This window comes from Electrona antarctica, assembly GCF_951216825.1.
Source record: "Electrona antarctica genome assembly, chromosome: 8".
NCBI classification, from domain to species: Eukaryota; Metazoa; Chordata; class Actinopteri; order Myctophiformes; family Myctophidae; genus Electrona; species Electrona antarctica.
Window position 1 is genome coordinate 7,931,704 of NC_136789.1, and position 12,834 is coordinate 7,944,537.

At 47.2% G+C, this 12,834-nt stretch overlaps 1 protein-coding gene across 1 annotated transcript in view; it reads right to left on the minus strand.

Annotated features, from left to right (window-relative positions):
- The window catches only part of rnf43 (ring finger protein 43), a 140,695-nt gene extending 128,184 nt beyond the window's left edge, over window positions 1-12,511 (minus strand). The window contains exon 1 of the mRNA XM_079508233.1: window positions 11,053-12,511. Coding sequence (XP_079364359.1) covers window positions 11,053-11,295 — 243 coding nt within the window. The 5' untranslated portion in view covers window positions 11,296-12,511. The remainder of the gene's footprint in view (window positions 1-11,052) is intronic.
- Window positions 12,512-12,834: the final 323 nt, after the last annotated feature.

Below are 12,834 nucleotides of genomic sequence, written 5' to 3' on the forward strand. Positions count from 1 at the left end.
GGGAGACATGATGGAGAGGGAGGGAGGGAGACACGATGGAGAGGGAGGGAGACACGATGGAGGGAGGGAGGGAGACACGATGGAGAGGGAGGGAGGGAGGGAGCGAGACACGATGGAGAGGGAGGGATGGAGACACGATGGAGAGGGAGGGAGGGAGGGAGGGAGGGAGACACGATGGAGAGGGAGGGAGACACGATGGAGAGGGAGGGAGGGAGGGAGACACGATGGAGAGGGAGGGAGGGAGGGAGACACGATGTAGAGGGAGGGAGACACGATGGAGAGGGAGGGAGACACGATGGAGAGGGAGGGAGGGAGGGAGACACGATGGAGAGGGAGGGAGACACGATGGAGAGGGAGGGAGGGAGGGAGACACGATGGAGAGGGAGGGAGACACGATGGAGAGGGAGGGAGATACGATGGAGAGGGAGGGAGGGAGGGAGACACGATGGAGAGGGAGGGAGGGAGGGAGACACAATGGAGAGGGAGGGAGGGAGGGAGACACGATGGAGAGGGAGGGAGGGAGGGAGACACGATGGAGAGGGAGGGAGGGAGGGAGACACGATGGAGAGGGAGGGAGGGAGGGAGACACGATGGAGAGGGAGGGAGGGAGACACGATGGAGAGGGAGGGAGACACGATGGAGAGGGAGGGAGACACGATGGAGAGGGAGGGAGGGAGACACGATGGAGGGGGAGGGAGGGAGACACGATGGAGGGAGGGAGGGAGGGAAACACGATGGAGAGGGAGGGAGGGAGACAGACACGATGGAGGGAGGGCGGGAGGGAGACACACATGGTGGAGAGGGAGGGAGGGAGACAGTGGAGAGGGAGGGAGGGAGACACAGTGGAGAGGGAGGGACACATGGTGGAGAGGGAGGGAAGGAGACACGATGGAGAGGGAGGGAGGGAGACATGATGGAGAGGGAGGGAGACACGATGGAGGGAGGGAGGGAGGGAGACATGATGGAGAGGGAGGGAGACACGATGGAGAGGGAGGGAGGGAGACACGATGGAGAGGGCGGGAGGGAGGGAGGGAGGGAGACACGATGGAGAGGGAGGGAGGGAGGGAGGGAGGGAGACACGATGGAGGGAGGGAGGGAGACACGATGGAGAGGGAGGGAGGGAGGGAGGGAGACACGATGGAGGGAGGGAGACACGATGGAGAGGGAGGGATGGAGACACGATGGAGAGGGAGGGAGGGAGGGAGACACGATGGAGAGGGAGGGAGGGAGACAGACACGATGGAGGGAGGGCGGGAGGGAGACACACATGGTGGAGAGGGAGGGAGGGAGACAGTGGAGAGGGAGGGAGGGAGACACAGTGGAGACAGACACGATGGAGGGAGGGCGGGAGGGAGACACACATGGTGGAGAGGGAGGGAGGGAGACAGTGGAGAGGGAGGGAGGGAGACACAGTGGAGAGGGAGGGAGGGACACATGGTGGAGAGGGAGGGAGGGAGACACGGTGGAGAGGGAGGGAGGGAGACACGGTGGAGAGGGAGGGAAGGAGGAGAGGAGAGTTTGTCACAGGGCATTTATCTGTGGTATGGTGATGACTCTTTTCCTCCGGCCTCTCAGCAAACTAAGCACTTCCTGCACTTCAAGTAAATGCAACCCCTTTTTTATCCGCGAAGTGCACATGATGAATTATAATGACCCTTTTAAAGAGCTGTCAAAGAAAAAGCTGAAAGGCCTGATTAAAGGAGTGAACGGCAAGGAGATTGAAATGTAATCTGAAATAGTGCAGATAGAAGGACTTTAAGTACAGACTGAATTAACGCAGAGCCTTTTCAAGATAGTAGGCAACTTGGATGTAGGCATAGCTATGCCATTAATGCCACTACAGTGAAAGCAGCAATTTTGGGGATGGCATGTCACATCGGGGACAAATTTTCTATCCCAAATTTGACGTCACTGCAATATGAGGTTTAGGGTACTAATGCAGGCAAAGCAATATCCTCCAAAGTCTGCAACATCAACTTGAGTGCGGGATATACGCATGCATACCGTATGGGCCACATTTTGTACATATTACTGTATGTTGGATATCAAACCAGTAGTATGTGAAATTGGGGACAAAAACTGTGCACGAGGATGCTTACGCACACCAAAGTCCTCCCACAGGAGAATAAACTGAAGAGGGAATCTTAAAAACAAAGAAAAACACTTTCTTGTTGAAAAACAAGAAAGTGGCCGCACACGCTGATAGCCTAAGTGGCTTGCCAATATTTTATTTAGGACATGAAACCAACATTTTGGCCGTTAAGCCTTCATCAGGGAATACAAAAACTGTGTACACAAAAGTGTCATTAAAAGGTAAGTGTGTGTGGGTGTGTAAACTTCGAACACAATGTATGAAGTCATATGGCTGAATTACACAGAATGTTGTTGAGAGTTTAACAATAAGCGCCACCAAAAAGGCAGGCAGGCACACACACACACAGGTGCTGCATAATTAATCGAAAAGAGATCACGATCTAGATTCAGATGCCTACGCAATCGCAATTCCTACATTTGAGCAGGAATCGTGCAGTGTTGGTTGGCTGTCCAATTCATTTGAGTTACTCTTATGATTTTGCTACAAGAGTGAGACTTTAAGAGAGGTTTAAGAGGAAAATCGAGATTCACATTTGAGCAAGAATCGTGCAACACACACACACACACACACACACACACACACACACACACACACACACACACACACACACACACACACACACACACACACACACACACACACACACACACACACACACACACACACACACACACACACACACACACACACACACACACACACACACACACACAATTTTTGCAAAGGGATGGACATTGATGCTGATAGTCCACTACTTTTCTGCTGTGACTACAGCACTCAGAAAAGTCAAATGCAGCCAAATTGCACTCGCGTTCGGTTAATAGATGGTCGTCGCTTTCCCCCACCATCACTGAATATACCATTGCTGTCCAAATAATACAATAGTCATCTGTTGCAGAAAGACCCTCTGCAAACCTTCATAAATGTGGCCTTGATCCCCAGAGATGGGGTAGCTTGCCATGCATACCCATCATGGATCACTGGGCTTTCCTCTGTACTCCCAGTGGATCAGTTTCAACTGGAAAGAGACAGGTGGTTCACTTGACCTGGACGGCCAGGACAAATTCAGAAAGGCCACGCAAGATACTCATCACACTTAGTATGCAAAAAATACCAAGGTCTTCAAACAATTTAACCCCATCAACCTTTCAATAATTGAATTCCAATTGAGCCTGGCTGGCAACACTTCATCGCTGTCTTGCGATGTCAGGTAAGGTAAAAGCATTACCTTCCTCTTCTTTTTATACTTTTTATCCCACGATTTTGTAACCCATTTTTGTCTCCACCAGGCCGAAGGCATGGGGAGAGAGTATGTTTTGCACTCCGTACGTCCGTCCGTCCGTCCGTGTGTCCGTGTGTGTGTGTCCGTCCGTCCTTCCGTCTGTGAACAGCTAATCTCCGGCACCGTTAACCCGGTCGATGCCAAATTTTGCACACACACTCCCTGGATGCCAACGATGAACCTCTGCCCCAAAATTTCCAGAACGGCCTGTTATAGCGCCAGTTTTTGGACAGTACACCTACAGATTTTGTCCAAACATCACGCAAATTGGTACACAGTGTCTCTAGAGCCATTCAACGAAACGGGTCTTTCAGATTTCTCAGACTCCATCCTAATTGGCTAAGATTGGCTTCCAAAGTTCGCAGGAGTGGTCAGTTTCAAACAAAATGCTGCAAATCATGAACACATTGTGTGATTGTGTCGAGGAAGAAATGCCACATGAACATTTTCAACTCAGCCTCATGGTGGCGCTACAACAGACCAAGCCACCACACACACACACACACACACACACACACACACACACACACACACACACACACACACACACACACACACACACACACACACACACACACACACACACACACACACACACACACACACACACACACACACACACACACACACACACACACACACACACACACACACACACACGAGACCTGTGCTCAGAAGGGCACTTTTTCTAGTTCACCCCTGTGCCACCCCTGCCAACCTAGTCCCCATGGGGAGAGCAACGGACTTGAACTCATGCTTCCTTCATGCCTGAGTGTCCAAGTTGCTCCTTTACACCTGACAGGGGGGAGTTTCCCTGGTTGGACGTAGCACGTGGAAGGAACACGTTATTCCAACCAGTTCCTTTCCCCTCCATCAGGCGCCGCCTGAGAATAAGGTTTGATGAATTTTCTTGTGAACCTATGTTTTTAAAGACTGAGTGGTGGGCTAGTGGCTCACCCGTTTAGACTGAAAGGGGTCGGTGGCGGTGGGTACACTCTCAATACACAAACAAAACAAGGTTACTTACAGGAGTGCAGCATATTATGACTGATGATTTGGTGAGGCTGCTTGACTTCCCTCTTCCCTCCCTCCTATCAGTCCGTGGGCCAATTCAAGGATGAGGGCCAATAGTAATGCTTTTACCATACTGAAAGGTCTGCGCATATACATACACTTTGTGTGCCTGTGTGTTTGTACAGAAAGTGTGTCTGTCTGTCTGTCTGTCTGTCTGTGCGAGTGAGTCTTTGCCCTTTGAATTTAATTGAGTGTCTAAATGAGTGAGTGAGTGAGTGAGTGAGTGAGTGAGTGAGTGAGTGAGTGAGTGTGTGTGTGTGTGAGTGATTGAGTGAGTGAGTGAAACATTAGGAGCATTACGATAATGAGGAAAGTAAAAATAGTTGGTTGTTGTTGAACAGAGCTATGAACATAGCAGACAACGCGTTGTATAACATGAGCCTGACAGACACAGGCATTCCAGAGATGTTCTAATGACTAAAAAATAAGGTGCCGGCCGGCAGACTTAAGAGATTTGCCACATTTCCCCTACTACCTGCCTGTCCCTTTTCCCTGTGCCCTGAGAAACATCTCAACACAACAGTCATCTCCCATGGAACGCGGCGGAGAGAGCACAGCGCTAGCCCCTGTTTCCTGTGCTGTAGGCTGCTGCCTTGTTAGTTCTCTTCTCAGGAGAAGCCATTAGACAGAGGCTTGTCTGGCTGGCCCTAACCTGCATGGGGTCTGCTAATGGCATGACATTTAGAAGTATACAGTATAGTCTACTAACAGGGTCATTTAAGTGTTTGATCTAAAAGGAAAGACAAAATACCAACTTGCCTTCTGCTCATAGCTATCAATTATGACAAATCTACTGGTGCACAATGATGATAAATTATGCATATCAGAGAAACGTATTAGAGATAGATTGTGTTAATTACCAGTATAACCTACATAGCAATGGGTCAAAATAAAAGAAATATATACTAAAGTTATATTTATACATAAAGGTCTCATGACAAGCTCACCATTCTTCTCCAAGGTACTGAGGTTAAACACAGGAAAATTGTAAACTTAAAGCCATTTAATTTCTATCTTTGCATAATTGACCTGGTCAAACAGACGGTGACATGCTTGTACTGCTGTTTATGTTGAGGTCTAAATCTGGTGTCCATAGTGCAGAGATAGGTGAGCTGGAGGCTGAATTCAATAATAATAATGTAATACAAATACAAACCCTTACCCACCCATAGGGTTCATTTCTGCACTCTGAGTAAAATTAACACTCACAATTTGACAGTGTAACCCAATTCAAAAACGGATTTTGCTAACAATCAAGACAAAGCAAATACTAAAAAGAATAGGTAATATATATGAAGAAAAAAACCCCACAGCGAAATAGAAAAAGAATAAAGATAAAGGTGATTTATTTAACTAGGTGTTTCTCCCACTTACTATAAATGTGCCACGTCTGTCTGTGTGTGCGTGTGTATGTGTTCGGTTGTAATGCACGTAACTCGAGTAGCGTTGCCCCACCGACTTCAAATTCGACACACGCGTTCCACACCACCGCAGGGAGTGCAGTGCGGTATCGAGTCGGTCGGACCCACGGTTGTCCCAAGTTGCATCGTTCTCAAGTAGGCCGGTGGCCGACGGGCACGTACAGGTCTAGTAATATAAAGTCACAAAGGGTTGCAGGCAAAATGTTGGTGGTACATGTTATGTAGAGACTGTCACTGTCACACCTATGCCAGAAACCGTAGCTAAATAACAAACACGCAATTATTTCACAATGTATCATTCTGTAACAGAGAGATCACAGAAACATCACAGCAGCTCCACAGTGTTGATTTTGACAGGACATTTTGATTTCCATAGTCATAGTCTTTTGAATAGTTTTCTTTTAGTTTGAGTCACATTTGTATTTTGGCGGGCCTTGATGCCGTCGTCATGGCTGATTTTACACTTGCTGAAAATAGCAGATATACAAGCTCACGACGCGTTGTGAGCTTGTAGATCTGCTATTTTCAGCATGCAACCAAGTGTTGCATGCCCTTCCTAACATTTGTCTAGTTTCTATTTGTTGATTAAATTGTCAATATATTTAGTCTTAGTTTTAGTCATCATAGCTTAGTTTTAATTTAATTCCCATTTAGTTTGCCAGTGAAAGATCACACCTGTGTGAAGTGAGGGGCGCTCTTATCATGACGTAAATTCTCCATTCATTGTCAATGGGAATTTAATCTTTGTGTAGGACGAAAATAACCGATTTGCTCGCTCTTATCATACATCATCATGACGCAACATGTCGATTTGCTCAGACACACATGATCTAAATTCTCCATTCATTGTCAATGGGAATTTGACAAAATAGCCGATTGCTCATTCTTCATCGTCAATTGGCATTTAATGTAATGTTACAAAATAGCCGATTTGCTCAGACACATATGACGTAAATTCTCCATTCATTGTCAATGGCATTTAATGTTTGTGTATTGTGTTAGGACAACATCTTTATAGCTGTATATAAGATGGGCTAGCGCCCCTAGCCCCCCGACAAAATCAACACTGCAGCTCCCTCCCTCCCTCCAGCACTGACCCAAAGCAGACAAGTGCTGAAGAGCCCTAGAGAGAGGCTGTTATCTCATCCAGGGGGGCATAGGAAGTATGGACAGGAAATCTAGAGGAGGGGGGGAAGGAGGGGGCCCCGTATGGGAAGTGCAGTGTAAACAGTTCCCTTTTTTTAATCATCTCGGCTCACGTTTGGAACGGCACATTATGCTTTGATCTTCTCCCTCTGCTCCCCTCCTCCCACAGCTCATTCCCAAAACGGCCGTGTCGGAGAGCTGCGGGTTGACCGGCCAGAAACAACACACAGATAGTGAGTGGTCTTATGGGTTCTTCTGGGCTCACAGAGAAGAGACATTCAATATCTCATGGGACAATGGAGGGGGGGGGCAATGTTTAGTGGTACTGAGTTAACTAGCGCTCTATCGACTGGCTTACCTGATGGCTTTATTGGAACTCACAAAAGGTCAATTCAAACTTCCACTTGTACAAAGCGGCCCCACAAATATAGAGGGATAAAAGAAAGGGATTAAAAATGATTAGAATAAAGATTTAGAATGATTAGAACAAAGATTTAGAAAGTGTTGCAGCAGGCGTAACCGACTTTGCTTGGCCCATAGGACAGAGGGGACAATACTCTCAAGTTCAAAGCTAAACCACAAGTGTTGTTGCATCTCCTCTGACCTCTCCGTAGCCTTTTAAAGTCAAAATCTGTCAAAATCCTGCTGCACTCACTGATTTTGTCTAAAGGTCTGGTTAGAGCCCAGGCTGTGTGTGTGTGTTCTGCGTGCGTGCGTGCGTGCGTGCGTGCGTGCGTGCGTGCGTGCGTGGACAAAGTACTTGTGGAAAAGTAACATTTACACCCCCCCCCCCCCCCCCTAAAAACTCACTAAGAACTGTTTTAATAAAGTCTTTCTAAATGTAACTTTCTTACACCAGACCTCGAGTCGTTTTCCTAGCAATCTACCCAGAGAGCCAAAGCTAATGGAGCAGCAAAGGTAACCTGTGGCCCAGAGAGACAACATGCTTAAGAAGATCAAATGTGGCCAAAGAGGTGTAATTACTGCGGGTTATGAAAACTGGCTGTCATGCTCCTCCACGGTTGAGGGAGTCAAATTCTGAGTAGCCTGGGGTTCTACAAGTCAGACATGTCTGACTACTAGAGAGGGTGGGGGGGGGGTTGGATACGCAAATGGTAGGGCCAGGTCTCTGAGCCTTAAACGAACTTCACAAAAAAGAAAAACAATTCATCCCTGCGACAACTGTCTCGTCGCTCATTCATCGATTACCAAATACCTCAGATCGTTTCATGTCCAATATAATGAATGTATTCGATGTGTATGTCAACATGGAGGAGAGTCTTACAAAGTGCTCACTGAGGGAGGGACACAGAGAGAGACTCACGACTCGGCTATGAAAACAGAAAATCCAAACCTTCACCCCCCACCACATCTTCTGCAAGCCATGAACATAAAGCAGGAACATAAAGCAGCTTGAATGCCTGTTGCAACAGGTCTGGACAGCCAACAAAGAGAGCATCCTCCGGCATTACACACCACCTCTATGGACTATGAGCACAACCCAGAGGAAAGGCATCTGACTCAACCATACCTTTTTCCTGTTAGACTGGGATGGAACTACAACCAGTTGTCTGACTAGCGGAAGGGTGCCCACACTTTTTGGACTTGAGAGCTACTTCATAATGACCAGCTCAACCAGATCTACCCATCCAAAAAAAAATCACACCCATGTGAGTAAGTGGTGCAACTCCGTGTGGGGGTCCCTGGGGGGAGGTCCAGACCCACAGGAACGCACCCAGGGTGCCGGCCCGATTCTGGCAAGCCGCCCCGCGTCCGAAACTGTTGAGAAATGACAGAGTTACCGTGTGGGGGGTCCCTCTACTGTACTGTACTGTCACTGCACTGTACTGGCACACCTGAAATCACCATATATACAGTTAATATGTGCGTGTGTGTTTGTGTGTGTGTTAGGTTGTGTACAGGTGGTGAAAAACAACCATGCTGTTTTCGTGCTCAGACATACCCAGGCAGCCAGCTACCCACACACATAGTCACTTAAGGAAGTGGTTTGCACCACTTAAAAATAAATGTTGTGCACAGCAACACTCTTGAAAACAAAATATTGCATTGTGGGTTTGGGTGGGCTGACAGGCCCTTTTGATGTCAATCAATCAAGTCACCTTAATTCAAGTGTCAGATGCCACTATTTCAATTAAATATTCCTTAGGCACATGTCATGTGATCTACTGTACCTGCACAGCCTTTGTGATCTACTGGTAGATCACAATCTACCTTTTGGGCACCCCTGATTCAGAAGGCGAACAGCTTGGTTATATTCAGTAAAACTTCACAGAGGGGAGGGCAAAACAAACTCCACTGGCATTTGTGGCCTGTTAGAAGGAGAAACCACAGAGCTTATCAGCACAGGATTAGGCTGTCGCCATCCTGACGGAGCAGAGGGAACAATATTAGTTAGTGACAGCGGGGGTACACCTCAGTTCACACCTTCAGGGAAACCATGGCAGCTATCATTTCACACAGCCAAGATCAAAAGTGTCACCCGTGTGTGGATTGTGTACGGAGTCAGGTGATAACTCCATTTCAACAGTTTCACACGCTGAGCCTTCGTCCGTGAGTGACGGTGGGCTTCCACAGTATTTCAGTACACTACACTCCAGTTGACAAAAACATTGTCCGAATGTCAATGGAACTGAACAAATTTCATCCCAGCACAGCAGGGATAGGCACGCCACATGATTATGCAGAATCAAATATCATGATCTCTAGGCGTGTCATGGAGTGTTTTAACACTAAACAATTTAAGTTGAGAAGTAAGCGCGTATAGCTACCAGCTTTTCACCATAAGCACTGGGCTTTTTCTGTGGAGAGCTGATGTAAATCCTTATCAATTACTGGCAAACTGCAGCATCTGGCTTGCCATTCATAAAAGCTCCCACACCTGGTGAGTGAAGACAGACAGGATCCTACAGTACCTCATATCTGTCGTCCCCCGTTTCTTTGGAGACAGTAAATAAATTGACACAGCCTTGCTTTATGTCCCTCCCAGCAACCTTAATCCGTCGCTGAATCCAAAATATGCACAAGGAATACTGAATAGGCCATTCTTTACATTTGCAGTAAAAGTTTTTTTTTTTTTAACAATTCAAGTTTACATAGGGCTACAATAATTTGATTTATCTTGGACCATGCCAAAACTGTGGGATCGGGCATAGCAATGAATGTCCCTAAAAGCCTGAGAGTTGCACACCAGTGCTGCACAGCAAAGATAGCAGATCTACAAGGCAAGCTCACAGTCACAACACAACATCATGATCATCTGTGAGCTTGTGGGTCGGCTGTTTTCGATGCGCGATACGGCGCTCAATGAAGTATAAATCAGACATAATAATAGATTTGGGCAGTACAATAGGGTGGAGGCTGGCAACCACACTCAAACCTATGATTTACTGTCAGGAGAACATAGATGAGAGAAATGTAAAATAAAAGGAAAACAAACTAACCTCAATAACACATGCATGTGTCATCACTACTGTTGAAGGAATTTAGATATTCTGTCATCACACATCACTGAGTGAGAACTGAGAGTTGCAATTTAGACTGCTTCATGGGGAGTCAGTGCAATGAAGCGGTGATAGCCTATTGCCATCCTCTTAGTCATGGACATAGCACTATATACTGTAGCTACAAACAACCAGTATAGGTTTCAACATTATTTGTTTTATCAGATTGTGGATGCTGTGTAAACTACTGGTTACATTAGAAAAAAACAGGTGGGGCCAACAGTGGGAGTCACTCCACACAGCAGGGATCTGATGGAGAGGATGGATGGGTGCAGTGAGCGAGACAGAGGACATTATCCTTGATCCTGGATAGTTAAACAAGTCACGACCCGACTACGGATAAGCGGTTGAAGATAGATGGATGGATTGTTCTCATAATGTCATTATTACATCTTCCAAACAACACAGTGGGCCCTATAGGCAGTCATATGATGATGGGTTGCGTTGGGATTGATATTTAGGGCAGGCTACCATATGCGTTAGTTTGGTGACAGACAGACAACACCGACTCACCTGCATTAGTTTCCCCTCCGCGGAACTCGCACTGCCTCCGGCGAACACCCCGTGGAGAGTGATGGGCTTCCCCGTGGGATCGTGCTTCAGTGTCACCTTGATGACAGCCCTGAGGGTCGTGCGCTCGGACTCCACGGCCGCGGCCAGCTCCAGGCCCGTCTGGCCCAACACCACCTGCAGGGCCGCCATGAGCAGCCACGGCCAGAGACCGGCCAGTCGCCGCTGCATGGGGGGGACGGTCATTGCCTCTGCTGTAGCAGCAGCGGTCTCCGGCCGCACATTTTGGACTTCAAAGCGAGTTGCGACCGCCCGGAGCAGCAGACGACGCCGAACGGGAAAATGTAATACCGATCCCCACGGCCACAGTCCCCCTTCTTCCTCTTTCTGCCTCGGTGACTTGAGCGATCCAACCGTTCGGCAACAGCTAGTCAGATGATCCAAACTTTTAATTACCGCGGACTGCCATAGTAGTAATAGCTCGTGCGTAAATGTCCTAAAAGCTCCAGGAGAATCCAGCACTGAAACAAATGTCTGTAGGCCTTACATCTTAAAGGCCTTTACACGTAATATAGAAATGCATATCACCGACTATAGTAGGCGAAATCACCCTACTTTCGAGAAGAAATAAACGATAGCCTTTAGTACTATTATGATGAACTTTATCCAGTGAGTGCCACTAAACGTGGGTGGCGAGAGAATGCGTGCACAAATACACCATGAATGCAGAGACACTGCAAGAGGCTGAAATGTGCACTCGTTTCAGTCAGACTGGCCTGCATTTAGATAAACAAAAAGTTCTCCTTTGCGACGTGCAGGCCAGTCTTTCAACAGTTGTATCCTATCCAAGCGTATATCTTCATCGGTGATTGACCAGCCGAGCCGCAAATATTATTACAGTGTACGCCAAGTCACTGTAATTTACAATCACATTTTGCGACTATATTGGCAATAGGTTGCCAATAGTGCGTCTATGAGTTGTTCCGTCCACCATGCGCTAAAAGTGCTCTGGTATTCCACAAGAGAAAATACAGATTAGCGACGATTTGAACTTCAAAGGCTAGAGGAATACAGGTTGGAGCTTGAACATAATCAGACATGTTGTCAAAGTATACACACTTCTCTTGTATCATGTGACAAAAATGTAGGGTAATACTTTACGACCGAGTTGAGAAAACAATCCGCAAACGTTACTAAATGGAGTACACCGAACAATTTAATGATTAACCAACCCAAATGGACCAATATGCCTTACTTCACGAGCTCCAACTGATTTAACAGAGTCCGAAATCACGTGTGATTTCTGTAATAGACCCATCCACATTTCTATTTTTACAGTTGCTCTGTCCGCATCTAAAACCTTAGTCCGCTTTTCCACGCAACACAAAACGTTGTTTCCCCCCAAGTTCAATGTCCCAAAGTGTGTTGCTTAAACGGATTTGAAACGATCCTTACGAGTGATCCGAAACAATGAAACAGAACTTCAGCAGCTGTAACGGAGTGGTAAAGTTACCAAAAAGAAATCTTGAAACAGCACCAACACCAAAATCAAGAGTCGCCTGGGACTCTTGTGGTCTTCTTCTTCTTCAAAAAAGAAGTTCATAAGCTGAAGCAGAAATGCATTGTACAATGGCAGCAACGTCCCGACGTCTATACCTCCTGGAGTCTCCCTCCCTTGGGATCTCATTGACGGTCTGCTACCTGCTGACTGACTGTCACTGAAGGCGGAGCAGCAGCCAGCCACCCCACTGCACACTTCACCCAAAGGCAAGGGCAGGCCTCCCT